Source organism: Dendropsophus ebraccatus, chromosome 10, assembly GCF_027789765.1.
Source record: "Dendropsophus ebraccatus isolate aDenEbr1 chromosome 10, aDenEbr1.pat, whole genome shotgun sequence".
In the NCBI taxonomy this organism is placed as follows: Eukaryota; Metazoa; Chordata; class Amphibia; order Anura; family Hylidae; genus Dendropsophus; species Dendropsophus ebraccatus.
The window spans coordinates 92,541,176-92,569,160 of NC_091463.1; the positions used below are offsets into that span (position 1 = coordinate 92,541,176).

General features: G+C 46.1%; 1 protein-coding gene across 2 annotated transcripts in view; it reads right to left on the reverse strand.

Moving 5' to 3' along the window:
• Window positions 1–5,166: 5,166 nt before the first annotated feature.
• The window catches only part of PBX2 (PBX homeobox 2), a 32,466-nt gene continuing 9,647 nt past the window's right edge, over window positions 5,167–27,985 (reverse strand). Inside the window, exons 2-9 of one of the 2 annotated variants that reach the window (XM_069944264.1) lie at window positions 26,829–26,902; window positions 10,360–10,604; window positions 10,072–10,262; window positions 9,812–9,947; window positions 9,484–9,637; window positions 8,775–8,863; window positions 8,459–8,542; window positions 5,167–8,369 (exon numbers count right to left, since the gene is read on the reverse strand). In XM_069944264.1, the coding sequence (XP_069800365.1) occupies window positions 8,277–8,369; window positions 8,459–8,542; window positions 8,775–8,863; window positions 9,484–9,637; window positions 9,812–9,947; window positions 10,072–10,262; window positions 10,360–10,604; window positions 26,829–26,902 (1,066 nt within the window). In that variant the 3' untranslated portion in view covers window positions 5,167–8,276. The remainder of the gene's footprint in view (window positions 8,370–8,458; window positions 8,543–8,774; window positions 8,864–9,483; window positions 9,638–9,811; window positions 9,948–10,071; window positions 10,263–10,359; window positions 10,605–26,828; window positions 26,903–27,985) is intronic. The other variant, XM_069944265.1, reaches the window with a different exon arrangement.

Here is a 27,985-nt window from a genome sequence, read left to right on the forward strand (position 1 = left end):
AATTATAAATATATTTACCGGAATGTAAATCTCCAGCGGCGTATTGTAATTTATGTAAATAAATCCCGTTAAATATGCATGTGTGTTTACCGAGACGGAGGCGATGCAGGAACCTATAGCATCTGCATCAGTGGCTGCCACCTCAGGCTCTCCAGCTGGGGCAGGACTACAACTCCCAGCATGCCTGGACAATAGAATGCACAGGGCAGGGCATGCTGGGAGTTGTAGTTTTGCACCAGCGGGAGCCACACAGGTTGGACGCCAGGAAACAGTTAATACCTATGTTCTATACAGGAACGTGTGACATGTATGATAGCGGGAAATATTTGCCATCATTACCATCCCTGTCATGGCAGCCCCTCTCATCACTTCCTGCTCTCACTTGGTGTCAGTGCTATCTGCTGCTAATTAGACTCATTAACATGCCTAATTAAAATGCAATTAGAGGGCCAGTGATGACGAATTCCTGCAATAATTAGTATTCATTAGAAAGCTGTTAGGTGCCAGGAAAGAGAGGTCCCCTTAGAGCTATAGAGAGGAGCGGTCCCAGGTGCCTCATCCAGACACATCTCCTATGGCTGACATACGTATGGAGCCATACTGTACAGTATATACACAGGGATGGTCTCCGGTAGTGTATCCAAGCTAGGCCGCAGCTACAGCATGCATGCTGGGAGATACTTGCAGACCTGAAAATATACATTTAGAAAAGGTAAAAATTATGTTTTGTTCTAAACAATATGTAGGCCTTGTCCTGGAGATCCCTGTTCTTAGAAGGGTTCTTCACTATAGACAGTCTCACTGTAATAATAGGCTGAACACAAATATCCCTGCAGTGCTCCCACAGGAGAAAAGAGGTATTACACAGTGTCCATTTACAGGGGCGGATTAACGTTACCATAGGACCCGGGATATTTGCCACCCACCTCATTTTAACTATGGCAGCACTAGTATGGTGTTCATAGTACGGGATAGATAATGTCATATTTACCATGTAGCTATAAAGTTTTATGAAAAATGATTATATGGCAGCTCTGTGCTCACTTTCATTTTCTAAATTACTTCCATTTAATAATTTGGTGCCTAAATACCTTACAGAGGCATCATTGTCACTTTATATCCCCCTGTCCCCACCCCATATCCTCCTGCTTCCACTCCAGACTCGTCAGTCTGTATCCTCCTGCCCCCACCCCAGACTGGGCACCCTATATCCTCCTGTCTCTGCCCCAGACTGGGCACCCTATATCCTCCTGCCCCCTTCCCCAGACTGGTCACCCTATATCCTCCTGCCCCCCACCCCAGACTGGGCACCCTATATCCTCCTGTCTCTGCCCCAGACTGGTCACCCTATATCCTCCTGCCCCCCACCCCAGACTCGTCACCCTCTAACCTCCTGCCCCCACTCCAGACTCGTTACTCTGTATCCTCCTGCCCCCACCCCAGACTGGGCACCCTATATCCTCCTGCCCCCCACCCCAGACTCGTCACCTTCTAACCTCCTGCCCCCACTCCAGACTGGTCACCCTGTATCCTCCTGCCCCCCACCCCAAACTGGTCACCCTATATTCTCCTGCCCCCACTCCAGACTGGTCACCCTGTATCCTCCTGCCCCCACCCCAAACTGGTCACCCTGTATTCTCCTGCCCCCACCCCAGACTGGTCACCCTGTATCCTCCTGCCCCCCACTCCAGACTGGTCACCCTGTATCCTCCTGCCCCCCACCCCCGACTGGTCACCCTGTATCCTCCTGCCCCCCACCCTGGACTGGTCACACTCTAACCTCCTGCCCCCACCCCAGACTGGTCACCCTGTATCCTCCTGCCCCCCACCCCAGACTGGTCACCCTATATTCTCCTGCCCCCCACCGCAGACTGGTCACCCTGTATCATCCTGCCCCCACCCCAGACTGGTCACCCTCTAACCTCTTTCTCCCACCCCAGACTGGTCACCCTGTATCCTCCTGCCCCCCACCCCGGACTGGTCACCCTCTATCCTCCTACCCCTACCCCAGACTGGTCACCCTCTATACCCCTGCCCCCAGCACCTGATGTGACATCATAGTCACATGATAAGGTTCTTCAGTATATACTATAATGTTACTGAACTGTCTCCTGGTTGCATTTGTGCCCTGATTGACAAAAAAACCCACTGCTTCTTACCGCAATTTTGCGCAAATCATGGCAGAACTGTAGCCACTAGCCAGGAGACAATACACCACTGAAAGTATAAGTCTGTTTTGGTGGCCATGGGCCCTGGACCTATAATAATTCAATACTGGCCATTTAAGTCAATGCATTGGCTATGTAATGCTGGGCAGGTCCTCCAGAGTATTAGTGCCCTAGAATTAATGGTGCCGTAAAACCGATTATAATCTGGAGAATGAAAGCAAAATCGTCTACATATAACAAGAGTGTAATATATAACACTATAACCGTGACAGCCACAAGCTTCTAATGCAGAGAGGAAACCCAAATGTTACACGGCAGGCAGGACCTTTTGGCCAGGTTCACATGGTGTCGCTTGTCACACATGCCTGGGGTGTTACTGGGGAAGTGATTGCTCTGGGTTGTCTAATGCACGAGTGCTGGTGGTGCAGGTACAGTATAGGGGGCATATGATGTGACCAGTCTGTGCATGGGTTCTGAATATAGGGGAGGTAAGCCGCTGCCAGACTCCTCAATCTCCCTGTGAACAGCCAGATCAGGAACTTAAAATCCAACAAGCCCGATCCCTCTTTACCACAACATCATCATCAGTCAGGAGGCCTCCTTATACAGTAGATGGTCATCCAGTCTACTGGTGGGTTTGGCCGACATTTATTCAGTGTGTATGGCCGGTGTAAATGGGTTGTCTCATTATGCAGAGTTATCCATTTCCACTGGACAGGAAATAGCTATCTGATCGTGTTTGGTCCGACTGCTGGGGCCCAAGTCTCCTGTTACAATGGAGCAGTAGGATCACAGCAGTCTGACCCTCCATGATCAGACATCTTAGATCGGATATTGGATAACTTTGCAAGTTAGGACAAGGCCTTGCATGCTGTAATAAATAGAGATGATTGAACATCAGGAATTTTTTAGGTTCAATCGAACTCGAACCTTCGTCATTTGATTCCCGCTGCCTTCCCATTCCGCGGGGAAGGTGGAGACAGCCCGAGTACCGCCTGGAAAACAGGGATACAGCCTAGGTAATAGGCTGTATCCTTGTTTTCCAGGCGGTACTCGGGCTGTCTCCACCTTCCCCCTGGAACGTGAAGGCATCGGGAATCAAATGACGAAGGTTCGAGTTCGATTGAACCTGAAAATTCCCCATGATCTCTAGTAATAAAAGACAGTGTCCTAGTGATAAGTGAACTTGCAAAACATTCAGGTTTGTCTGTACCTGAACACTCTGCATTTGACTCCTGTTGCCTGGAAAATAGGGATTAGAGATGAGCGAACCTGGAGCGTGCTGGAGTCCATCTGAACCCGAACTTTCGGCATTTGATTAGCGGTGGCTGCTGAAGTTGGATAAAGCCCTAAGGCTATGTGGAAATCATGGATATAGTCATTGGCTGTATCCATGTTTTCTAGACAACCTTAGAGCTTTATCCAAGTTCAGCAGCCCCGGCTAATCAAATGCCGAACGTTCGGGTTCGGATCGACTCAAACCCGAACCCGGTTCGCTCATCTCTAATATGGATACAACCTATAGCTTTCTCCATGTTTTTCAGAACTCCCAGAAGTTCCCATGGGCCTCTACAACAGATGAGTGCTGCAATGCTATCAGTGGCCATATAGAGGCGCTATAACATTCCTGCTTCACATACTGTCCAGGCATGATGGGAATTGTAGTTTTGCAACAGCTGAAAGGCCAAAGGTTCCCCATCCCTGGCATAGAGTGTCTGACCAGTTACTAACAGTGAGCGAGCATTGCCGGTCACATACACAGCACTGTGCAAAGTCGCTATAGTAATGTGAAAGGTTTGGCGCTGGGTATATCTGGTGTATGTAGGGTGGGCCCCTAGAATAAAATATTCCCTGGTGGGCCCAAGGTACCCAGTCCGACACAGTAATAATTATGGGGAGGGATTTTCTCCCAATGATTCGATTACAGGTACGGAGGGGAATCTTCACCTCTATGTCAATACAAGGCTCCATAGATTACACTGTGGTGACTAGATAGGTAAGAGATCACAGCTCTGTCCACACATAGGAATAAGACACCGTGACCAGCAGTCATCTTCTGATGTCTCGGGGGGCTCGGTGGTGCGGTCACGCACAGGCCGGGGTCGGCCATCTTCAATCATCTTTCAGCAGCAATTACTATCACGTCTGCTGGGTCCTGATCAATCTCTGCTGCAGCCATCTGTGGTCAATATTAAAGCGGCATTTACCAATACGTCTTATATTGATCTCATTGATTTTAATCAAATTTAATGGAGGGCATGGGGGGCAAGTCCCAGCGGGCCGCAGGCCGACAGCTCTGCAGCTTATGTCGTGTGTGACCGGAATGGGAAATTCATCTGGAATACAAAACCTGAGAAGGAAGATGGATAGGATTTACAGTATATTTGGGGCAAAGATACCCAGAATTGGGCCTGGTGCCACAATATCTAACTTTAGTGCAATAGGTACTTGATCTACCCATTTTTTTGGTGTTTTTTTTGCTGCCACTCTTTATATCATCCAGATTCTAGACTCTTCTGCTATCACCTATTACTATTTGCACATAGTACACATCACACTTCCATAGTGCCAACAATAAATACAGTAAGACAGGTCGAGCTCCACTGACTTGCTACGTTCATGTCTTCTGCTCTGAAGGGGTTAATAGGAGGGGAGGGGTGCTTTTATACAAAGGAATCTAAAGACAGTGACAGTTGCCATGGAAACCAGGGAGGCAATTTCTAAAATCATTAGAAGATACAGGGAGGAGGGGGGGGGGGGGGGTACGGGAGAGGAATAAACAGAGGGACTGACGGAGATGGAGAAAATAGGCGCCTGGAAGCGAGGGGGGGGGGGGGGGGGTGAAAAATAGACAGAAGAGAAGGAAGAAAACAAAAAAGATCTTGTGCGATACATCGTAACAAAGTTCAAATAAAAAAAATACCAAGACTCGAGGTCCAGGGAGTGCGGTGCTGAGGGCTCAGGCAATAACAGAGGAGACAGGGACACCATTTTCTTAGTGATTCCTTTTAATAAATGTGAAAGAAAAAAAATTCTGATTCTAAAAACCCCTCAAAAATAACAATTGAAAGAAACCAAGAAGAGACCCCCCCAAAAAAAATAAAAATACAGGGAGGAGCAGAAAGTAATAATGATAACACACTCAACACAATGTCTCCCCTAAACGTAGCGTCCTACGGCCCAGAATCCGGGCCTGAGCCGAGAGTACAGGGGGGAGAGGGGGTGGTGTGTACGTACACGCTCAGCCTACAAAACACACGCACACCAACATATGCCCCTCTATATACATACACACAGATTCATACTGAGATCCCGATCGGTCACCTATACAGTAATGGAGACCACCATATCGTGACAATTATCAATGACCATTCACTAGCAGCAAGGACCTTGTGGGTCATAAATATTTCTTACCATCACTGGATACTAGTGAATCCATGTCGTATGGTCAACAAAATGGAAGCCTCCATTCCTTGGGGGTACCAGGTACAATTTATTAGTTGCAAAAGCAGGATTTATTAGCGTGAACATTTTCGGAAGGCCTACATCATACCCTGTCCTTACCTAATGCTACAGCTACGTAGATACAGTGGATATAGGCGATACTAGTCCAATATGGAACTAGGCAAAGCTACAACTGGATTGGTTAAAATCTAAATGGCATCAGATTGTCTAAGGCTAGTCGCACGCTGTAGGGTATCTCTCTTCAAAAAAAAGCCACTGAGTGATGATGGAAATGATATCCTTTAGGCACTCTAAAGGGAGTACTTACTATTTGGCCCTAGGGAAACCATTGATGACCAAAGTCCCTCTAAGGCCATGTATGGTCACCAAAGTGTACCCAACCACTATTTGGACCCATGGCTTCAACCCAACTTCTGGTTGTGAACTCGAGGTTGTCCCTAGACTTCTGTAATGACCACATCAGTTCTCTGTGTTCTCAAGATACTCTAATGGAAAATAACAAAGGCTCTAAGAGGGCTTCTGACCCCAATGGCGTGTTAACCCATCGTAACACTAAGAATGGTCCAGTATTTAGATGACTAAGCATCTTGTCCTCATGGGCACCACGTGACCAGTGTATCGGCAGCTTCAACACAGTGTTCAATGAACCCTACAGCTCAACGTTGTGACATCAGGTCAAAAGGACTTTGCTTCTTACTCAAATATCTGGAATAACCCCTGTATTGACCAATGTTGTAGAAGCACACTCAATCATCGGCCTTAAGTTGCCATCCTATACATTGATGGAAAATGTGATATACTTGTTCCTCCAGGATGATGCATAAAATGTGATACTGACAGATCCTTCAGTTATAGCTACATGCACATATTACATTGGACTAATCACTGTATCTGCCCAAAGTCACCTCGTCATTGGTGGAAATGATTTTGATAGGAGCCACAAAAAAAATCAAATGTCTATGGGGATTTTAACCTGATTTCCCCTTCCGAGGTTCCTGGATGTGGTCTACCACCCTCCGTCCATTCACCCTGGTATGTCATTGGTGGAAGATTGCTCTCGGCGTCCGTGGCCAGTTAAGAAATACTGTAATATCTCCCTGAGAAGAATTAATATGCTGATGTCTGAATTAAAGTATCTGTAAGCCACCAATAGGGGGCAAGTTATGAAAAGTGGTGCCCAAAAAGTGCCATCATTTCATAGGTCACAGCATGTCTCTCAAACCCAGTAGTTTCATAAATGTTCTCCTGCTACCTAAACTCTATCAGCCTAGTACCAACAGTCATCCCATCCCCATGTTCTGTCTACACAAGTGTGCACTCACCCGAGAGCATTCACTCACACCCATGCATACCCACCAATGTTTTTTATTTAGATATGTACACCAACACACATATACTCCCCCCTCTCCAGTTCTGTAACTTTTTCTCCAAAAGCAATATGAAAAATAAGACATCCCTCCCCCCCGCCCCCCAAAAAACACAAAATTTTCTAAAACCAACCATATTCATATCCCAGCACCCCAAAAATAGAAAAAAAATATGGGGGGAGTGTAGGGGATAAGAGGGAGACACAATTCTCACACACCTCACTGCCAACCCCCCCGTGCAGACGTGAGAGATATATATAATTTTATTTTTTCCCTTTGGAGGTAGTCAAACTTGCGAACGCGTGAACAAAAAGAAAACTCAGAAAAAAAAAAAAAGAAAAAAGTCTTCTCTATTGGTTATGTGAGCCGCTATGAGGTAATAACGCTGTTCTTTGATTGGCTGAGCCTCAAAGGATTCTGGGTAGACTCTGGAGGGAAGGAGTGAGGAGAACTAAAGTCTTGTTTACTTTTTGCTTTCCCTCCTCTTTGTAGCTCTTTAGTATTTTCAGATTTTTTTTTCTGTATTTTTTGTGATGCCTGTATTCGCGTTGCTCCTCCTCGTTTTGCTTCTCCACACTATCTCCTTCCCTCACTTTTGTTTAATCCTTTTTGTCTCTTAGGTTTGCCCCGTTTTGTAACCTGTGTCATTTCCCTCTTTAATCCACTCTTTTGCTTTGATGTCCTCTACTGGCAACTCCCCTCTTCCACCTCCTCTTTATCGGGACTGGATGCCCCCACCACCTACCCATTTTTTTTTATATATTTTTTTATTTCTTCCAGCCCATGAAGATATGGTTATATAATACATTCATATTGTTCCACCAAGCAGTGTAAGTGGCAGGTACCTTCTAAGCAAGATAATATTTGAATGTCCACTTCCTTTGGGAAACAGAAAGTCATCATCTTCCATTAGTGTGATAAGCTTTAGTCTTCTTGACTATCCTTAATGCTCAAAGGGATGAACCAACATCTATTTTGTGTGTTGAAAGACGAAAGTACTTTTTCATCAAGAGTACTTTCCTACTTTAGCTCTCAGTTTCCAAGATAATGTCCTCATGGGGTTGCCCAGCCAGCTCTTTACTGGACCATGCCCGTGGAAATGTTGCCCATTTCAACAAAGTGGTGAGAGGACGCTTGGGTCAAAGTAGGAGAGGACGGTAAGAGAGGTCCCACACTCTCTTTCCCGTTTAGACCTAAGTTACAGAGTTCAGTTCATGGACAGACCATAGTTTGTTGAAGGGGTGATAGGGGAGAAGCATAGAGAGGAGGAGAGTGCTCAGTTAGAAGTGTCGGAGTGTACACTGCCTGGTCCTTCTGTTGGGGAAGTGACAGAGGAGGGGGTGACGGCCTCTTGCCATCCTCCATTGGCCTGAAATGGAGAAAAAAAAAAGATGTAAATACAGAAGTTAACATACATACATAATATGTAGTCCTGAAAGATGGTGTAAGGCCTCTTACCCGAATCTCCCGAGGGCTGTACATTTGATTTGCTGATAAACTGTCACTGTAACCAGGGCCCATCGTGTGGCGCAAGGACTCCACCTTGGGGGGAAAATAAAATGTCACAGGTTAAGGGGAATTTGAAAGTTCCGCAAGAAGAAGAAAAGTAAAATAAGACGTGAAGAAGAATGTGAAAAAGTGTGATGGGAAAATACACCTGGATAACAAACATGAGAAGAAATGCACATGATGGAGAATACCGAGCAGATTATGTATAGAGCAATGAAAACACAAACGAAAATAATAAAAGCAGTTAAGGGGACCTAACACTGACCTGTGAGGGGGGGTAAGAATCCCCGTTTAAGCCCTGCATCGCCATGAACATGTCATTAGATCCAGACAAGTTGAATGAGCCACCAGAACCTGAGAGAAGAACGAGATAGAGGAGAAAATATAGGAGATCGAAGAAGCACAGTGGTGGAGTAAGACAGACCAGAGAGGAAGGAAGGGGGTGGAGATTTAGCATAAAATGAATCATGGATAAATTTATATGGTATAAGAAGGTCCAAGGTGAAGGCAAATGAAGGTTGGGATGAAGTAACAGACAGAATTTTGGGTTATGGATTATGATATAGAATTGAGAGTCAATGACAAATGTAGGGATGATGTTTGAGAGGTGAACAGCCGATAAAGTGTTGGTGTAGACAGTGTTGACATATGTGTGTTGTGTTCAGGTTTAAGACCAGACCATTAGGGGTGGAAAGAGGTTCAGTTATCCAAGGGGATATGGTTTGGAAAGAATTTGCAGGAAGAAGAAATTGGACGGAAATGACAGAATGGAAAAGCAGAGAATTGAGAAGGAACAAAGAACAGTAGTTAGATGGGACTGCAGCCTAAAGTTACGGCTCAGTTAACTATCCACCCAGGTGTAGATCTATTTTATAGAGCGTGTTTTCCCTAATAACATTTTACTTGGAAGCTCTTGGAGTACACAATTATAGAATGATCCCCAAAATTGCCCAGAAACATGGAGGGCAACCTACCGGCAGATGTTGGTGTTGTTGGAGAATTGGCTCCACTGTGGCCTCCCTGCGTTACACTGACTGCTGTCTTCACTGCGTAAATGTTGGCCTCCTCTTGGAACTTTCCAATGTTTTTCTTGTACCTAATTCTTTTATTCCCAAACCAATTAGACACCTGTAAAATGGAAACATGGTACACATGCATATATTCTGAATTCTGAAGCTGTATGTGTTGTGCATTGGTCAATATAACTATTTGGAAGACGAGAAAAAGTATCAAATTCGTAGTATTTACCAAGGAAATGGCCAATGACTAAGTTGTCCTATATGTAACCATTGCATTATTTACCTGTGATACAGTGATGCCGCACTTCTTTGCAAGTTCCTCTTTAGCCTCTTCACTAGGGTAGGGGTTACTGAGGTGTGAGTAGAAGTACTCGTTGAGGACCTCTGTTGCCTGTTTGCTAAAATTCCTCCTTTTTCGTCTAAAATTCAAAAAAAATATTTGTATCACTTACATGAATATCGGCAAGAAAACCAGCCCCAAATCCTTCAGAATAAAGTCCAAATCTTTGAAATTCCTACCCCCCACCAAGGCCCGACACTTACCTTGCATCCAGGAACCGAGAGCGAAGGATCATGACTGCTTCACACGTTGACTGCTTGAGCTGCATTTGGATTGAACTAAACTTCCTGTGGATAATCCCAACCATCCTCTCGATCTCTTTGGGGGAAATAGGTCTGGTTCGGCTCTGTTCCCTTAAAAGGTTCATGACGTGTGTGGTGAACTCATTACATGCCTGAAAAATGAGGAAAAACATTTTTCAAAAACCTTCCCCCCAAATTTCTCCTACTCTCTTCTATGCATGGCCACTTCATAGTCTTCATCCACCTCACCTGCTCATACTTCTCCAACTCCGCATGATAAATTTGCCTGATTTGGGAAAGTTTGTTCCTGTAGTCCGAGTGTTCTATAGAGTTATCCGGAGAGACTCCACCAGATGCTGCCGCTGCTGCAGCTGCTGCCGCGGATCCTCCTCCCTTTTCTGGTCCCGCTACACCTTCTGCCAACAACATATTGTCCAGTCGCATCAACTGAGGGTCAACAGGCTCTTCTTCCTGATTGTTTCGGATGCTAAGTCCTGGAAAGAAGAAAGTATTGGTTAATGTACTGGTAGCATGTCAATAGGCTCATACGACACGACGAGTGGGATAAAGTTACCTATACAAACACATGATCAATTATCGGATAAAATTAAATAGTTTTAGTCGATCAATGACGGACTGTCACCATCTCGAAAATAGTCATCCCAGTTTAAAATTTTCACCTCATAGTTGATGAAAGATCACATTGTTCTTCCTTTTCCCATTGTCATTGATCCTATATTATATATACTATAATGGCCAATACAGACTAAAAACTATATAATGTGTCATAAGATGATTCACCCAGATGTTGCTCAACCATCAACCTACTTCTTTCTAAAGTGGCCTGTACACGTTGGATTAAAGTTGATTAAAACCAAAATGATGGTTTATTGGGTGAACTCTAACCAGAAATGATCATTGTAGCTGTCTGATGAAAGACGGCTCCTCGTCGTGTGCACGTATGAAAACACTTATTCTTTTGACGGTTGTACAACCATCGACCTCGACCATCGATATCTGTTAAATGCGTATGGCCACCACTACATAGGCTGATGGTTGAACAACTATTGATTGAACGATTGTCTTGCAGACAGATTTGTTTTTAGAGTGAAAGGAAGGACGGTCTTTCTGGGAACTTTCCTTACACCTTGAAGGACAGATCTTGCTTTCAACTATTGGCTGAAAGCTTCAAACATGGCCAGCTTCTTTTCATATGAAGGCTAGTGTTGAGTGGAGAGGCCAAAATGTTTGGATTCGGAGCCTGAACACTTGGCATTTGACTCCCGGCAGCTGAAGTAGTTGGATGCCGCCCTACGGCTGCCTGGAAAATATGGATACAGTCATAGGCTGTTTTCCAGCACTCCCTAGGGCTACATCCAACTTCTGCAGCCACGAGGAGTCAAATGCCGAGCACTTGGGTTCAGAGAATGTTGCTAAACCTGGACAATTCAGCCTCTCCGCTCTACTGATGAGTCCAGTGTCGGACTGGGCCACCAGAGGACCGGACAATCCTCCGGTGGGCCCCCAGCTTTAGAACCTGCACAAACACTGACTGACATGTTGTTTATCATTGAGTCTTCATTGGTGGGCCCCCAGGATCATTTCCTTTGGTGTGCCCCAATTACTCCAGTCCGACACTGGATGAGTCTATAAAAAATATTTGACTAAAACGACCCAATGATCATTACGGTCGTAATTGTCCATTTTTGTGAACTTTTGTCTAATTTGTATGGGCACCTTAGGTTGTATAACTGAGACTGAGTGTTGTGTGTATCTGAGGAGCAGGGAGGTTAGACAATGATGGTGTCACACTTGGGCGATTTCTCAAAGAACATAACAATAGCCAGGAATATACCAAATGCCGTGTGTGTTCCTAGACTGATTTCATATAGTGGGTGTATCTGAAATACTTAGGGGCGTAATAAAGCAGACAAGTTACTACACGAACACCCACAACATATAAACTGGTGTCGGTGTATAAGGAGGAGGACGTCGCCTCCACCGTCCATGCGGTCCCAGACTTATGCCCACGTAGTCCTTAGGATCGTATAAAGGGGATTATAGGTAACTCCAATCCTCCTGTAGACTGCTGACTGGGAGAGGAAAGCTCCTCCGGCACCACAATGCGCCGAGCCTCGTGGTTGTTTTTGAAGGAATAATACAAATTTAATATGGAATACTTAATCTGATGATTTAATTATGTGTTTTTATTAAGTGTCTGGCACGAAACCCAGGAATCCAGGATGTGCGAAGGCCAAGAAAGCAATAAAACCAAGCGAGGACACAGCACTAATTCACCCAGTTCACATTGTAAAATATTCAGCCGATGTTTGGAAGTAATGGACAAACTGCGGGAAATTTACAGTCCCGATTTTTGTTAAGGGGAAAAAGAAATTCAGTTCAAAATACTCGTCAGTCGTGATGAGAATGACGACTTATCTATAGGGAAGAACAGACACGTTGGGACTGCAGTTTTTTTTTCTGATTTAAATGAATCTAAATGTTCATTTACATTATCACTCACATAATGATGGGGTAGGGAACCTTGGCTCTCCAGCTGTTGCAAAACTACAACTCCCATCATGCCTGGACAGCCAAAGCTAAAGCTTTGGCTGTCCAGGCATGATGGGAGTTGTAGTTTTGCAACAGCTGAAGGGCCAAGGTTCACTACCTCTGCATTATAATGTATAAAAAGATTTTTACAATGATGAAGGTTTATCGGAAATGGGGAAAATTCACACTTCTCACTTCTTTCTCTAGTTGCCACATTGTTGTGTGCTGTAAACGTGTGCCCTCTGACCCCCCCCAGCTCTATAGCTGTCGCCAAACTACAACTCCCTGCATGCAATGGCTGCCGGGGGTCACAGCAAAGTCTTTAAAAAATAAAATAAAAAATCGTCCACCCACACGTCACGATTCGTTGCCATGTAAAGAAATTTTCTTAAAGAATTTTATTAGAAACGGCAAAAAAATCTATTTCCAGTTGCTGTACTAGAAACCAGAAGTTTCTGATGGTCGCAGAAATACATCTCCTAGCATGCCCTGACAGCGAGTGGTCTCAGAACTACAACTCCCAGCATGCCCTGACAGCGAGTGGTCTCAGAACTACAACTCCCAGCATGCCCTGACAGTGGGTGGTGTCAGAACTACAACTCCCAGCATGCCCTGACAGTGGGTGGTGTCAGAACTACAACTCCCAGCATGCCCTGACAGTGGGTGGTGTCAGAACTACAACTCCCAGCATGCCCTGACAGCCGCAGTTGTAGATCTTCAACCAGTAGGTGTCAGGGCAGGCTGGGAGTTGTAGTTTTGCAACTGCGGCTGTCGGGGTATGCTGGGAGTTGTAGTTTTGCAACTGCTAGAAAACCAGCATGAAGCATGATAGGAGTAGTAGTACCAGAACAGATGGAGTGTCATACCTCGAAGACCACTGCTCTACTATAAATGCTCTTACAATGTGCGGCATATGGTAAGGCCTGGATACACCCCTTGTGCCCCCCATAAAAAACATCTAATGTGCGACTTCAGGTGATCAACCCGGTAATACAGAGAAGTGTAAGACTTCACCCTGAACACATACGCTCAATGGAGGCAGCGTTTCCTGTCTTTCCAGCCCTTCCCCCCTCTCAGCCAATCCCCGCTCTCAGACAAGCAGAGGCTCCCAGCCACCGTCGCTGTGGAGACGACCTAGCGACGACCTTTTCTCCCGCCACAGCAACGGCAGAGGAAACATGGCTGCCATAGCAACCGGGAAGGAGGGGGGGGGGGGGTGCTGTAAAATGGGTTCTACAAAATGGGGAGAAATAGGGAAAGAAGTGGCAAAGAAAGGGGCAGAGAGAGAAAGAGACGTGGAAGAGCTGATGTGTACAGAAACACAATGGAGGTCGCCTCTCTATACTGTTATATGTGACGCAGAAAATGGCGCAGCTCTTCCTGACAGAAATGCTTTCGTACATGTGGCCGTACGCCATTTTTCCTCACATGACACACCATCCCCATTATACGCAAATCTGGCGTTTCCATAGTCGGGAAAATCTACAGATTTTCGCCTCACTTAAAACTTCAGATCGTAATTTCTTAAAAAATTCACGACTTTTCAGCAATTCTGTAGCGGATTATTGGATTCTGGATTAGAGGGAAGGAGATACGGCAGTAAAAGTCGCAGCCGTAAAAGTCTCCAGGTGAAGATTTCCTGCCTCATTCGGTACGGCTCTGGTGTTTGGAGTCTCCGGGACCCTGGTGTGACAGCTGCGGGGTGGCCCCCGGGTTCACAGTGCACATTGCAGCTGTCAGACAGAGAGAGCGCCACCCCAATGTCACGACAGGCTTTATTGTGGATGTATATAGACAGTCCCTTTACAGCCTCGTAAAATAAATGTATATGTTTGGCCGAATGGGTTGCTAGTTGACTATGTTCAGTCCATTAAACTCAATGGCCTGAATAGACAGCGCAAAAGTGGTACAAACTTACATGGGGTGACATCACCCAGTGTAATGGGGCCGGTGATCGGCTGTCGGGTGCTTCTGTGGCCAATGGTTGGTTGCCATAAAGGGCCCCACAAGCAAGCTATCTACTGCTGATGCAACCTGGTTAAACAAATGACCGAGACTTGTGAAGGATTTGTATAATAGAGTCCCAATCATAAGATCAGCTCTCGTTTACAGACGCCCTCGGCCCATCTTATAGGGCCTAGCTTGTGCTTGCGTGAATCTGAACACATGCCTGCACTCCTTGCACACTGCCATAATGCTTTGTCCACAATTGCGGACAGTATAGGACCCATTGTATATAGTCCAATGCACATGGTTCTGCAGTCTGTGCGTTTACCCACCGCACTGGGCTCCTAGACTACTATTGGCCTCACGGCCCGTAACTGCAGACCACCCATGGATGATGCTCTGTGGACCGTTGTGGAAACGCTGCGAATTACCAGCAAGTATTAGAATTTTATTTTTTAACAAAAATTCTTTGCACAACTGTCGATCAAGCTGCGGAATTTTTGGTTGCCTGAATCCTTACACGAGATTCTCCAGCTACTGTAGAACTACAAGTCTCAGGTAGAGATGCACGCAATACAAGCATGCTTGAGTCTGATTGTTTGGCCGTCCTAGGGAGTCCAGGAAAACATAGATACAGCCATAGGCCAACTTCTTCAGCCACCGGTATTCCGAATGATCTGACCAGAGCATGCTCGTGTCAAGCTCATCTCTAGTCGCAGCACAATGGGTCGGCCATATCTAACCCAACAGTGAATGATACAGATGGACAAAAACATATATACTTCTCTAATTACGTTTCATAGACTATAAATAAGAGTAAGGGCCCTATTACACGGCTTGATGACTTTCTGTGATCGTTGATCTTCTAGATTACTGAGCCCATACACTGCTCGATAATCGTGCAGCATGGACATCGTTAGTGATGTCCATGCAGCCCTTGGAAAAAAAAAAACCTCCTACATACCTCTTCACGCTCCCTGATGTGCTAGTTTCGGCCCACTCCTGGCACTGTGTGAAGTCAGGCCGCTCAGCCAATCCCCGTGACAGGAACGGGCCGAAGCTAGCAGGACATTAGGGAGCATAGAGAGGTGCGTAGGAGTTTATTTTATTATTTGTTTTACACACATCCGCACATCAATATTACTCATAGTGATGCACACCTGATGATTTTAGGTCTGGACCTAATGAAACCTAATGTTCACACTACGGTTTTTTCATCCGTTTTTGCAAATGGAAAAAACGAATGGGTGTGTGCATCCGTTTTAATCCGTTTTTCCATTGAATACCATTAAAAAAAAAAAAAAGGATCCCTTTTTTTTTAATGTACACAAAAGCGTAGTCTACCTCATTTTATTGTCCGTTAAAAAAAAGGATCCTTTTTTTTATAATGGAATTCAATGGAAAAATGTATGCACACAGATGCAGCCGTTTTTTCTCAGTTTTTTATTCGTTTTTTGCAGAAAACGGATAAAAAAAAAAAGGATTGCAAAAATGTAGTGTGAACCCAGCCTTAAACGGAGCAATAATCGACCCGATATCGTTCAGTGTGACAGGGCCCTAAGGTTCACGCCATGTTTTCGTGCTACAATACACCTGTAAGCTTTTTTAATTTCATATCTTACAAAGTAAAGAGAAACACAGCTAATATTCATATACGTTACTCACTTGTAGTCGATAAACGTATTTATTTAATGTAGCATAAAACGTAATGTGAACGGGGCCTAAGGAGAAGGTGTGTAGCAGCGGTGGATGCGGACGTCCCCTGCAGGCTGCGCGGGCCAGGATCGGTCACACGGCTGAGGTTGTGCTGCTGTGTGCAGGGGGCTGTCCAGCGCTTAACGAGACCTGATTAACGAGCCTCCTTGTTTACTCTCCCAGATGAAGGCGATTCATAACAGATAATTACAGCGCCCCCCCTCACACCCTGTCACAATTATGTAATTAACACCGAGATATTAATGGGGAGGCTGGGCAGCGGTGTGACACGGATATTATCCGGAGCACTCGCACACACGGCGGGGGCACAGCTGTGCCGGCAGATATCACACACAGCACAGACTGGCACGCCAGGTAATGCCCATTGTATACGTCTGCTCATTTCACCAAGCCCTCCGGCCTCTCAGTGAGACGCTAAAGCTTTTAATTACTCCGACGGTTTAGGAAGTGGCAGTAGATGGCATCTTTATTTTACCGAATGAGATAAGACTTTAGGCTTGGTTTTCTAACCGCTCTCCGTTTGTTGCGCTGTCTATTGCTCTCTGTTATCAGCCACATAATTAATCCATGGTGAGGGGCCATTTGTATTAATTTATATCATTACTCTGTCATCCTGTGTCCAGTCACGCTATGTAAGAATTTATTTATTGTCTATGGGTCGGGGACTAGAACGAGCAGGGAGAAAAGCATCATTGGCTGATGGTTTATTTAGGTTAGGATTGCCCAAACTGTCGGCTGCAGCGTCTGCTGACAGTCCCGCTCAGCCAATCACGGACTGGGAAGTTGCGGAACACAGGAGAGAAGACCGGGAGCGGGGAGAGGTAAGGTATCAGGTGTTTGGGCAAGGGATGCATGGACATTGCTAACAATGTCCATGCAGCCCTTACTGCCCGATTATCAGGCCATCTAATAGGTCCAGTAAACGAGCGCCGATCTAGCAGATCGTCGATCCTTTACTAAACCATTCTGTGTAATAGGACCCTTACAAAGTCTTTATATCCTTACAAAGTAGTTATATCGTCAATCTACAAGATCAGTTCTGGTTTACAGCAAGTGTCAGGCCATGTAACAGAGCCCTCGGAGAGCTTTTGGCAAAATGGCTCTATGGCACAATTGCCCCCTACACATCTACAGCTGCCAGTACACACTACATAAAGGTTAACCAAAATGACCAATTAATCCTTGAAAATGATCATTTGCGATGGCCGACTGCCTGTCCCAACTATCAGATCACATATTGTAAAATCACAACCAGATAACAGCCAATAGGTTACCAACCAAGAAGAAGAAGAAACGGGCAGAAAAGGTGGGTGGCCAGTTTTCCAAGGTGGAGGCGGCTCCCATAGCCCAATAAGGTCCCAAGTGGAGGAACCAGTGCACTGGTGCTACTCCCAGCAATGGTGGCCCCTGAGTTTCTATGGAATTGTGTGGAGCGTGAACTATGCTGCAATAGTTTGAACCAACCTAATCCTCATTGCCGCTGGGCAGGAAAGAAAAAAAATAAATAAAAAAAGTCACCAAAAGCTGTAGGATCTTCCTCCGTCTCATATGTCTAGCGGAAAAGAACTTGTGTTATTGCTGGCTGCTCCCCGCGTGTAAATAGGAAATTATTATCATAAGTAAATAGTCCGCTGGCTGATGCATGAACACTACAGCCGCCCATAGCCCTCAGCAGATCCACGAGCAGCTCACATTACAGGGCCTAATGCTGTGTTTACACGGAAAGATTCTCGTGCGAATTCGAACGATAATGATCGAATTGGAACAATAATCGTACGTGTAAACGCAGCGAACAATCAAACGACGAGCGAGAAATCGTTCATTTTGATCTTTCAACAAGCAATCGCAAAGCGAATTTCCGTGCAATATATTGTACCGTTTAAACGCTGATCGTTATAAAAAAAAAATCGTTACTCCGACATCGTTAATTGTACGATCGGGCAAATTATCGTTCCGTGTAAACGTAGCATTAGGTGGCATACTATCCATATGGTCCAGTGTATCCTCAACAATAAGCAGCACCAGATATGCTGCTTATCTATCAATAGGTAAGAAGGCAAGGATCCGATCCTCGGCAGAAATCTTATCTGTTTACAAGCTGAAAAATAGAGTTGGAGCTCCGCACCGGTTATACATGTCACAGTATAGAGTTGGAGCTCCGCACCGGTTATACATCTCACAGTATAGAGTTGGAGCTCCGCACCGGTTATACATGTCACAGTATAGAGTTGGAGCTCCGCAGCGGTTATACATGTCACAGTATAGAGTTGGAGCTCCGCACCGGTTATACATGTCACAGTATAGAGTTGGAGCTCCGCACCGGTTATACATGTCACAGTATAGAGTTGGAGCTCCGCACCGGTTATACATGTCACAGTATAGAGTTGGAGCTCAGCAGCGGTTATACATGTCACAGTATAGAGTTGGAGCTCAGCAGCGGTATACATGTCACAGTATAGAGTTGGAGCTCCGCAGGGGTTATACATGTCACAGTATAGAGTTGGAGCTCCGCACCGGTTATACATGTCACAGTATAGAGTTGGAGCTCCGCACCGGTTATACATGTCACAGTATAGAGTTGGAGCTCAGCAGCGGTTATACATGTCACAGTATAGAGTTGGAGCTCCGCAGCGGTTATACATCTCACAGTATAGAGTTGGAGCTCCGCAGGGGTTATACATGTCACAGTATAGAGTTGGAGCTCCGCAGGGGTTATACATATCACAGTATAGAGTTGGAGCTCCGCAGGGGTTATACATATCACAGTATAGAGTTGGAGCTCCGCAGGGGTTATACATGTCACAGTATAGAGTTGGAGCTCCGCACCGGTTATACATGTCACAGTATAGAGTTGGAGCTCCGCACTGGTTATACATGTCACAGTATAGAGTTGGAGCTCCGCACCGGTTATACATGTCACAGTATAGAGTTGGAGCTCCGCACCGGTTATACATGTCACAGTATAGAGTTGGAGCTCCGCACCGGTTATACATGTCACAGTATAGAGTTGGAGCTCCGCACCGGTTATACATGTCACAGTATAGAGTTGGAGCTCCGCACCGGTTATACATGTCACAGTATAGAGTTGGAGCTCCGCACCGGTTATACATGTCACAGTATAGAGTTGGAGCTCTGCAGCGGTTATACATGTCACAGTATAGAGTTGGAGCTCCGCAGCGGTTATACATGTCACAGTATAGAGTAGAGCTCCGCACCGGTTATACATGTCACAGTATAGAGTTGGAGCTCCGCACCGGTTATACATGTCACAGTATAGAGTTGGAGCTCCGCAGCGGTTATACATGTCACAGTATAGAGTTGGAGCTCCGCACCGGTTATACATGTCACAGTATAGAGTTGGAGCTCCGCAGGGGTTATACATGTCACAGTATAGAGTTGGAGCTCCGCAGGGGTTATACATGTCACAGTATAGAGTTGGAGCTCCGCACCGGTTATACATGTCACAGTATAGAGTTGGAGCTCCGCACCGGTTATACATGTCAGAGTATAGAGTTGGAGCTCCGCACTGGTTATACACGTCACAGTATAGAGTTGGAGCTCCGCACTGGTTATACATGTCACAGTATAGAGTTGGAGCTTTGCACCAGTTACATTATAGCGCCGGTATAAGCCTGGCAGCCTATGTCCTGAATTTCACCATACATTATTCTGCCGCCTGCAATTTCTTTCCTTTTTACCAATTCATCAGATTTTTGTTGCCCAGAAACCCTTGTTTGTAATTGCTCATTACACAGATACACCAGAAATTATTCCAAGAACCGCTCGGATTATTGTCCTATCAACCGAGAAACTAATTGTGTTTCCGCCCATCGTAACAGCGGCGTCTGCTGCCTGCCAAGTTCTATTCTAGCAGATCGTAGTGAGGGCTCCCCGTCCCCATCACCTCACACTACAGTCACAAGCCGGAAATATTTCACCTCTTCTCACCAGGACACACGGGGAACGACTGAGGACACCACAGATGAAGGGAACCACCCTGGAGATGAATGAGGCCTTCACAGTCAGTGACATCACCGCACCCAATGTGATGATGTCACTAGCTCTAGATCTGCTTCATGTTCTTCGTGGCCATGGGAGGTCACCAAATTTGTGGCCAAGAAGCAGCCTGGAGTATATCTCACGGGTGACCCATGTACTGTGTTTATGCTGCTCTTTCTATGTTGGCAGATAAGGCTCCGCCAGAAGGAAGATGGCGGAGGCCCAATGGGTGGAACTCCGAACCTAGGGCTTTGCATAATAGATGGTTCTGGGCATAGGAAATAGTATAAGACGACACTACAGAGCAGATAAAAGTCAACTAGGTATCGCGTTCATCATATCGAATGATGACTGCAAATTAGTGCGTGTGCTGTATGATGGTCACAGCAGTCGGTCATAGCTCAGAGCAGAAATCAGAGGGAATACCATCAGGACTGCACTAAATAAGCAAAGCAGAAGCTCTGTGCTTACTTAAAGGGGATGTTCAGTTTAGAGACCCAATTTTATATACATTATCGGGCTGTGTAAACATCATGGGGGAGATTTATCAAACATGGTGTAAAGTGAAACTGACTCAGTTGCCCCTAGCAACCAATCAGATTCCACCTTTCATTCCTTACAGACTCTTTGGAAAATGAAAGGTGGAATCTGATTGGTTGCTAGGGGCAACTGAGCCAGTTTCACTTTACACCATGTTAAATAAATCTCCCCCCATGGATTTTAAGGCTCAAAAATGCCCAATTTATAAGCAAAATGAGCCTCAAATATTCTGTTTTACATCATGTTACCATGGCCTAGGTGATGATTCAGTTTATAGAAGGGCGTCCTCATCTTTGAGAGGTTACAAAGAGTGTCTCCCACTCTGGAGGACCTGTCTTGTCCTTCATTACACACACTGGGGAGGACTGTGTAATGCTTCATTTCCCCTGTGGTGGCGCTGCAGGGAAGCCTAACACTCAATAACACGATATGCTTAGGGCAGTATTACATGAGTAGAACGCTGCCCGATGTAAGTTCCGATTAAGTAGATTGTGTTAGTTTAAGGAACCTATCCCACAGCTCCACTATTGTGTGATAAAGTCTGTATGGGTGACTGCTGGATCTTGTGTGGTCTTTCACCTCCATCATGTTAGCCACACATTCTCTATTACACGAGGAGACGTGCGGCCGACGAATGAGGATTTTTTTTTTTAAACACGCCAAAATAACGTGATCAGCAATCAATTAATGAACGTTTGATCACTGTGTCTCTTACAACAGGCCAATAATCTACCTGTATTATAGGGCCCCGGGCCTTCTAATAAATAGGGGTTGTAGAAAGCGGGGAACCCCTTTAACTAGCAATTATATAATATCAATCTAGGGTAACTGGATATAAAGGTGAGAGACTATATACATACCATAGTATACAACATGGTCTATGAAAAATGGGAGCAGCCTGTGTATATTACTAGGTTTACAAATAGGGGTGCTATGCAGAGTATAAATATATATATATATATATATATATATATATATATATATATATATATATATGTGTGTGTGTGTGTGTGTGTGTGTGTGTATGCGATTTGCCAGGTCACACTTCAGCAGTGTCCCCAAATCTTTGGCTGTTGCAAAACTACAACTCCCATCATGCCCCGGCAGCCTTTGGAGTTGTGAAGGACCACAGATTGGGAAACACTGTGCTACAGTATCCCAAATTCTGAAATAAAGTTCTTGTTGCAAAAATGGTATAATTTAATATATATAATATATACTACAGTATATACTACAGAACTATACATGATAGCGAGAAGCACAGACAATGGTGGCGAGGGACAAGAGAGCGGCAGAGGAGGCAGCCGAGGAGATGGAAATGGAGGCCGCACAGGATTCGATGTGTGTGCACCGTCAGACATTTGATCTGTGCTTGCCCTCCTCCACTCCATTACCAACCTCACGGTGGGGGGGAGGACTGTCATTAAATAGGAGAAGAGGAGGAGGAGGGGAGATCTGGAGTCCATGATCCTCCATTGTTATACAAATGATAGGCCGACCCCCTGTTCACCATCAGAGGCCTCCTGTACATATGTAAACAGTCCTGGACCCAACATGTGCGGAGCAGAGGGCAACACGCTGAGCGGGGGAAAAAAATGATATATGTGTGTACACACAATAGGCAGATAGATTAGGCCACAACCATTGTATTGGTATCAATAGACTCCAGCAGGGCATGCTGGGAAAAGACAGATAAGAAGCATCTCTATACTGAAATATACAGCTCGCCTGAGCTGAATGTGCATATTTAGAAGGGACACCAAGGGCGGCAGACCAACAATTATTAGATATTAGGGGTTATCCTGGATAAGAAAACACCAGCACCTCAGTCCTCAGGTTATATGTGGTAGTATCTCAATGGAAGTGAGCTGCAGTACCACAGACTGGCACATAGGGAGAGAGGGCCCTGCCCACAAGGGCTTACATAGGGAGAGAGGGCCCTGTCCACAAGGGATTACATAGGGAGAGAGGGCCCTGCCCGGGAGGGCTTTCATAGGGAGAGAGTACCCTGCCTGCGAGGGCTTACATATGGAAAGAGGACCCTGCCCGTGAGGGCTAACACAGTGAAAGAGGGCCCTGCCCGGGAGGGCTTACATATGGAGAGAGGGCCCTGCCCGCGAGGGCTTACATATGGAGAGAGGGCCCTGCCTGCAAAGGATTACATATGGAGAGAGGGCCCTGCCTGCGAGGGCTAACACAGTGAAAGAGGGCTCTGCCTGCGAGGGCTTACATATGGAGAGAGGGCCCTGCCTGCGAGGGCTAACACAGTGAAAGAGGGCCCTGCCTGCAAAAGCTTACATAGGGAGAGAGGGCCCTGCCCACAAGGACTTGCATAGGGAGAGAGGGCCCTGCCCACAAGGGATTACATAGGGAGAGAGGGCCCTGCCCACAAGGGATTACATAAGGAGAGAGGGCCCTGCTCACAAGGGATTACATAGGGAGAGAGGGCCCTGCTCACAAGGGATTACATAGGGAGAGAGGGCCCTGCCCATCAGGGATTACATAGGGAGAGAGGGCCCTGCCCGCGAGGGCTTACATATGGAGAGAGGGTCCTGCCCACGAGGGATTACATAAGGAGAGAGGGCCCTGCCTGCGAGGACTTACATAGGGAGAGAGGGCCCTGCCCGCAAGGGATTACATAGGGAGAGAGGGCTCTGCCTGCGAGGGCTTACATAGGGAGAGAGGGTCCTGCCCACGAGGGAATACATAGGGAGAGAGGGCCCTGCCTGCGAGCACTTACATAGGGAGAGAGGGCCCTGCCCACAAGGGATTACATAGGGAGAGAGGGCCCTGCCTGCGAGGGATTACATAGGGAGAGGGGAACCTGTCCACCAGGGTTTACATAGGGAGAGAGGGCCCTGCCCGCGAGGGCTTACATAGGGAGAGAGGGCCCTGCCCGCGAGGGCTTACATAGGGAGAGAGGGCCCTGCCCACGAGGGATTACGTGGGGAGAGAGGGCCCTGCCTGTGAGGGCTTACATAGGGAGAGAGGGCCCTGCCCACGAGGGATTGCATAGAGAGAGGGGAACCTGTCCACCAGTGTTTACCTAGGGAGAGAGGGCCCTGCCTGCGAGGGATTACATAGGGAGAGGGGAACCTGTGCACCAGGGTTTACATAGGGAGAGAGGGCCCTGCCTGTGAGGGGTTACATAGGGAGAGAGGGCCCTGCCCACGAGGGATTACGTAGGGAGAGAGGGCCCTGCCCACGAGGGATTGGAATAATGTTCTCCTCATACAGAAAAGAGACACCGTACGGACCCTTTTGAACAGAGTTCGGGCCTATACGCAGGTAGCCATGTTTTGTCAGGGAATTTGCCTCATTGAATGGATGAGACCCTGTGATCTTGGACTGTGCACGGTATGTTCACATAGCATATACTATATTCACACAGCACAGCATCCGCACTGTGTGAATATACCCTGAGTTAGGGTCTGGTCCTTCTGTAGTGCAGACTACTACATGGGCTACATGACGGGGGCAGGACTGTCACCTTGGTTGCCATAGTAGCCAGCAGGAGAGGGCAGAGAGCAGCGCCTCACGTAGTCTGTCTTTAGAGCATGAAGGAAAAGAAAAGGACCCCCTGCCGAGCGCATGCAAATACCAGGCTAATGATCAGTGGAGGGGGCCGCTCAGGCCTTGAAGAGGCGACCATCACCGGTGGGTTTAAAGGGCAAATCCTTCTGATGCGGAAGATGGCGACATTCATGGAGATTTATCAAACATGGTGTAAAATGAAACTGGCTCAGTTGCCCCTAGCAACCAATCAGATTCCACTTTTCATTCCTCACAGACTCTTTGGAAAATGAAAGGTGGAATCTAATAGGTTGCTAGGGGCGACTGAGCCAGTTTCACTTTACGCCATGTTTGATAAATCTCTAAAGCTGATATACATGCAAGGATCCTCTGTCTGGATATAAGCAGGTGGAGCATATCTCTGGTGATATGGCGGCCATTACTGACCAATATACACCCAGCGATCAGCAGACGAACGTCCAAAGACTCTTTCATCATCTGATCACATCTTTTAAGGTGGATACAAAACTTTTCATGTAGTAGGCAATGTATGGAAGTAACGTCCACATGTACATGACGTACAATGGTCGTCATAGTAATAGGCTTCCTTAACAAGCTCTGATCTAGGAGATCATCATATCATGGATGGGTCTGTCTGGGTTCTATAGCCCTAACACCAAGAAGAAGACCCGCCATTCAGGGGTTTTGGGAAGCTTAGATTGCTTGGTGCCCTATGTGGGACCCATTAATGCCCCCCTGCAGTGCCATATAATACCACCCTATCAATACATTAGGTAATGTAGCTGTAGGCTGGAGCACCATGTGTGGGATCAAGGCCTTCAGGACCAGTGGAGACGTCTTCAGCATAGTATATGATCCACACATCTCTTGACCACAATGGCTACTCAGCATTTCCAGAAGCTTATTTAAAGGTGTTATCCAGCACTATAAAAACATGGCCACTTCTCCCCCTCTCTAGTCTCCAGGTCAGGTGTGGTTTGCAATTAAGCTCCATTTACTTCAATGGAACTGAGTTTGAAACCCCACCCAATCTGCAGTCAAGAGAGGGGGAAGTGGCGCTGGATAACCCCTTTAAACAAGAATGGTCTGAGTGCTCCATAATGCCGCTGTCAATCCTGCAGAACTACAATTCCCATTATGTCTGGACAACCAAAGCTGTCCAAGCATAGTGTAGTTTTGCAGCAGCTGAAGGCCCGCAGGTATAACACACGTGCTTTATGACCGCTTTAAAGGGGCAGTTCAGCAAAAATAAATTATTTCCTATCAACTGGTGCCAGAGATTTGTAATTTACTTCTATAAAAAAAAAACTCAAGTCTTCCAGTACTTATCAGCTGCTGTACGTCATGCAGGAAGTGGTGTATTGTTGCTAGTCTGGAGAGCAGGAGAAGTCTTCTATAGGGATTAGCTACTTTTCTGGACAGTTCCTGACATGGACAGAGGTGGCAGCAGAGAGCTCTGTGTCAGACTGGAAAGAATACACCACTTCCTGCAGGACATACAGCAGCTGATGAGCACTGGAAGACTTGATATTTTTTTAAGTAAAAGTAAATTTTTTGCTGAACTACCCCTTTAAAGCTAATTTAAAGTGTCACAGTTTTTTTTGTTTTTTTTTGCAGAAATCAATAGTACATGCAAACTTTGTAATCGGGTTTAGTAGGCAAATATGCCATTATCTGCATTCAAAAAGACTTTCCCTAGGTCCCTTCCTCCCTCCTATCTGTCATTTACTGCTCATTGTCAGGAAATCTCGACACCTTTACATCAGTCGAACCCTGTCTAATCTATGGAGAGGGGAGGGGGGAGATTAGTCGCCAGCAGAGAGCAGAGAACAAAGGATTACAAAGTGGGACCTGAGTGAAAGCCAGTATTCAGAGGTCAGAGAGGTCAGTGCTGACTTCAGAGGAGATAGCCCGGTGATGTAGCTGTAAATTAACTCTTTGTTGTCCTGTTTTGGTGCCTCATCTCCCTCCACCCCTCCTATCTCCATAGGAAACCATGAAGACAGAGGGGAGAGCTTCAAACTGCTTTTTCAAGATAAAAATGCATTTTTCCGGCTAATAAACCGAATTACAAAGTTTCTTAAAATCGTCTGTACTATTGATTTCTGCAAAAAGAAATTAAACAAGTGACACTCTAACTTATTTTCCTTTCAGTCCCAATATACATGCACTATCAATTCAGCTGAGCGTCCATATGTTATAAAGAAAGAAAGAAAGAAAGAAAGAAAGAAAGAAAGAAAGAAAGAAAGAAAGAAAGGAGGGTATAGGCCCCCATATACTTTAGATTTGTCACCTATCTAATGTGTATAGTGGAGACTCTCAACTCTTTCCCAACTACTCGATCCCCTTATTGAGCATCTGATGGGTATGGGCGGCATAATTCATCATATACAAGGACACAGATGCTGGAGGGGTGTTCTGCCTCTCACCTGTCTTCTCCTTTATCTCGCATAGTACACTGAAGAGCGCCGGCTTCATCCGGTGGCAGTTTAATGCGTGTTTCCTGTACGGGACACAAAGATGAAAATGGTCAACGCGGTAGAAGACTGAGTGGAGTTTGCAAACAACAAGTAACATTCAGATACAGGAAATTATTGCAATGGATCTGCGGAGTGTGAATGTGACATTACTGAGAACACAAGATGGCTGGAACCACACATACAGCTGGGATGGTGCCAGCAATGGCAGGGGTGTGACTCCAGCGATACACTGGGCCCCCTGAGCCGTCATGATTTGCAACACCTTGTTGCAGTTAAATGTGGTGCTGTGATGTAAGTGCGAGGAGCCATTGGCTCCCCGCCCTTCCAATCGCTCTTGTGGCTGCAGACAACATTGTGCCCTCGGCCACAAGAGGCCACTCTCTCTCCTTCAGTGCTCTGGCATATGAGTGACTGCTTGCAGAGCAGGGAGAGAAGGCCCTGGAGAACTAATACAGTAAACTCTCAGGTTTTTATTATATTAGGAAGTGCATTATAAGGTTCTGCAGCAGCTGAGGTGTGTAATATAAGGTTCTGCAGCAGCCGAGTTGTGTATTATAGGGTTCTGCAGCAGCTGAGATGTGCACTATAAGGTTCTGCAGCAGCTGAGATGTGCACTATAAGGTTCTGCAGCAGCTGAGGCGTGTACTATAAGGTTCTGCAGCAGCTGAGATGTGTACTATAAGGTTCTGCAGCAGCTGAGGTGTGTACTATAAGGTTCTGCAGCAGCTGAGATGTGCACTATAAGGTTCTGCAGCAGCTGAGGTGTGTACTGTAAGGTTCTGCAGCAGCTGAGGTGTGTACTATAAGGTTCTGCCGCAGCTGAGGTTCGCACTATAAGGTTTTGCAGCAGCTGAGGTGTGTATTATAGGATCCTGCAGCTGAGGTGTGCACTATAAGGTTCTGCAGCAGCTGAGGTGTACTGTAAGGTTTTGCAGCAGCTGAGGTGTGTACTGTAAGGTTCTGCAGCAGCTGAGGTGTGTACTATAAGGTTCTGCAGCAGCTGAGGTATGTACTATAAGGTTCTGCAGCAGCTGAGGTGTGTACTATAAGGTTCTGCAGCAGCTGAGGTGTGTACTATAAGGTTCTGCAGCGGCTGAGGTGTGCAT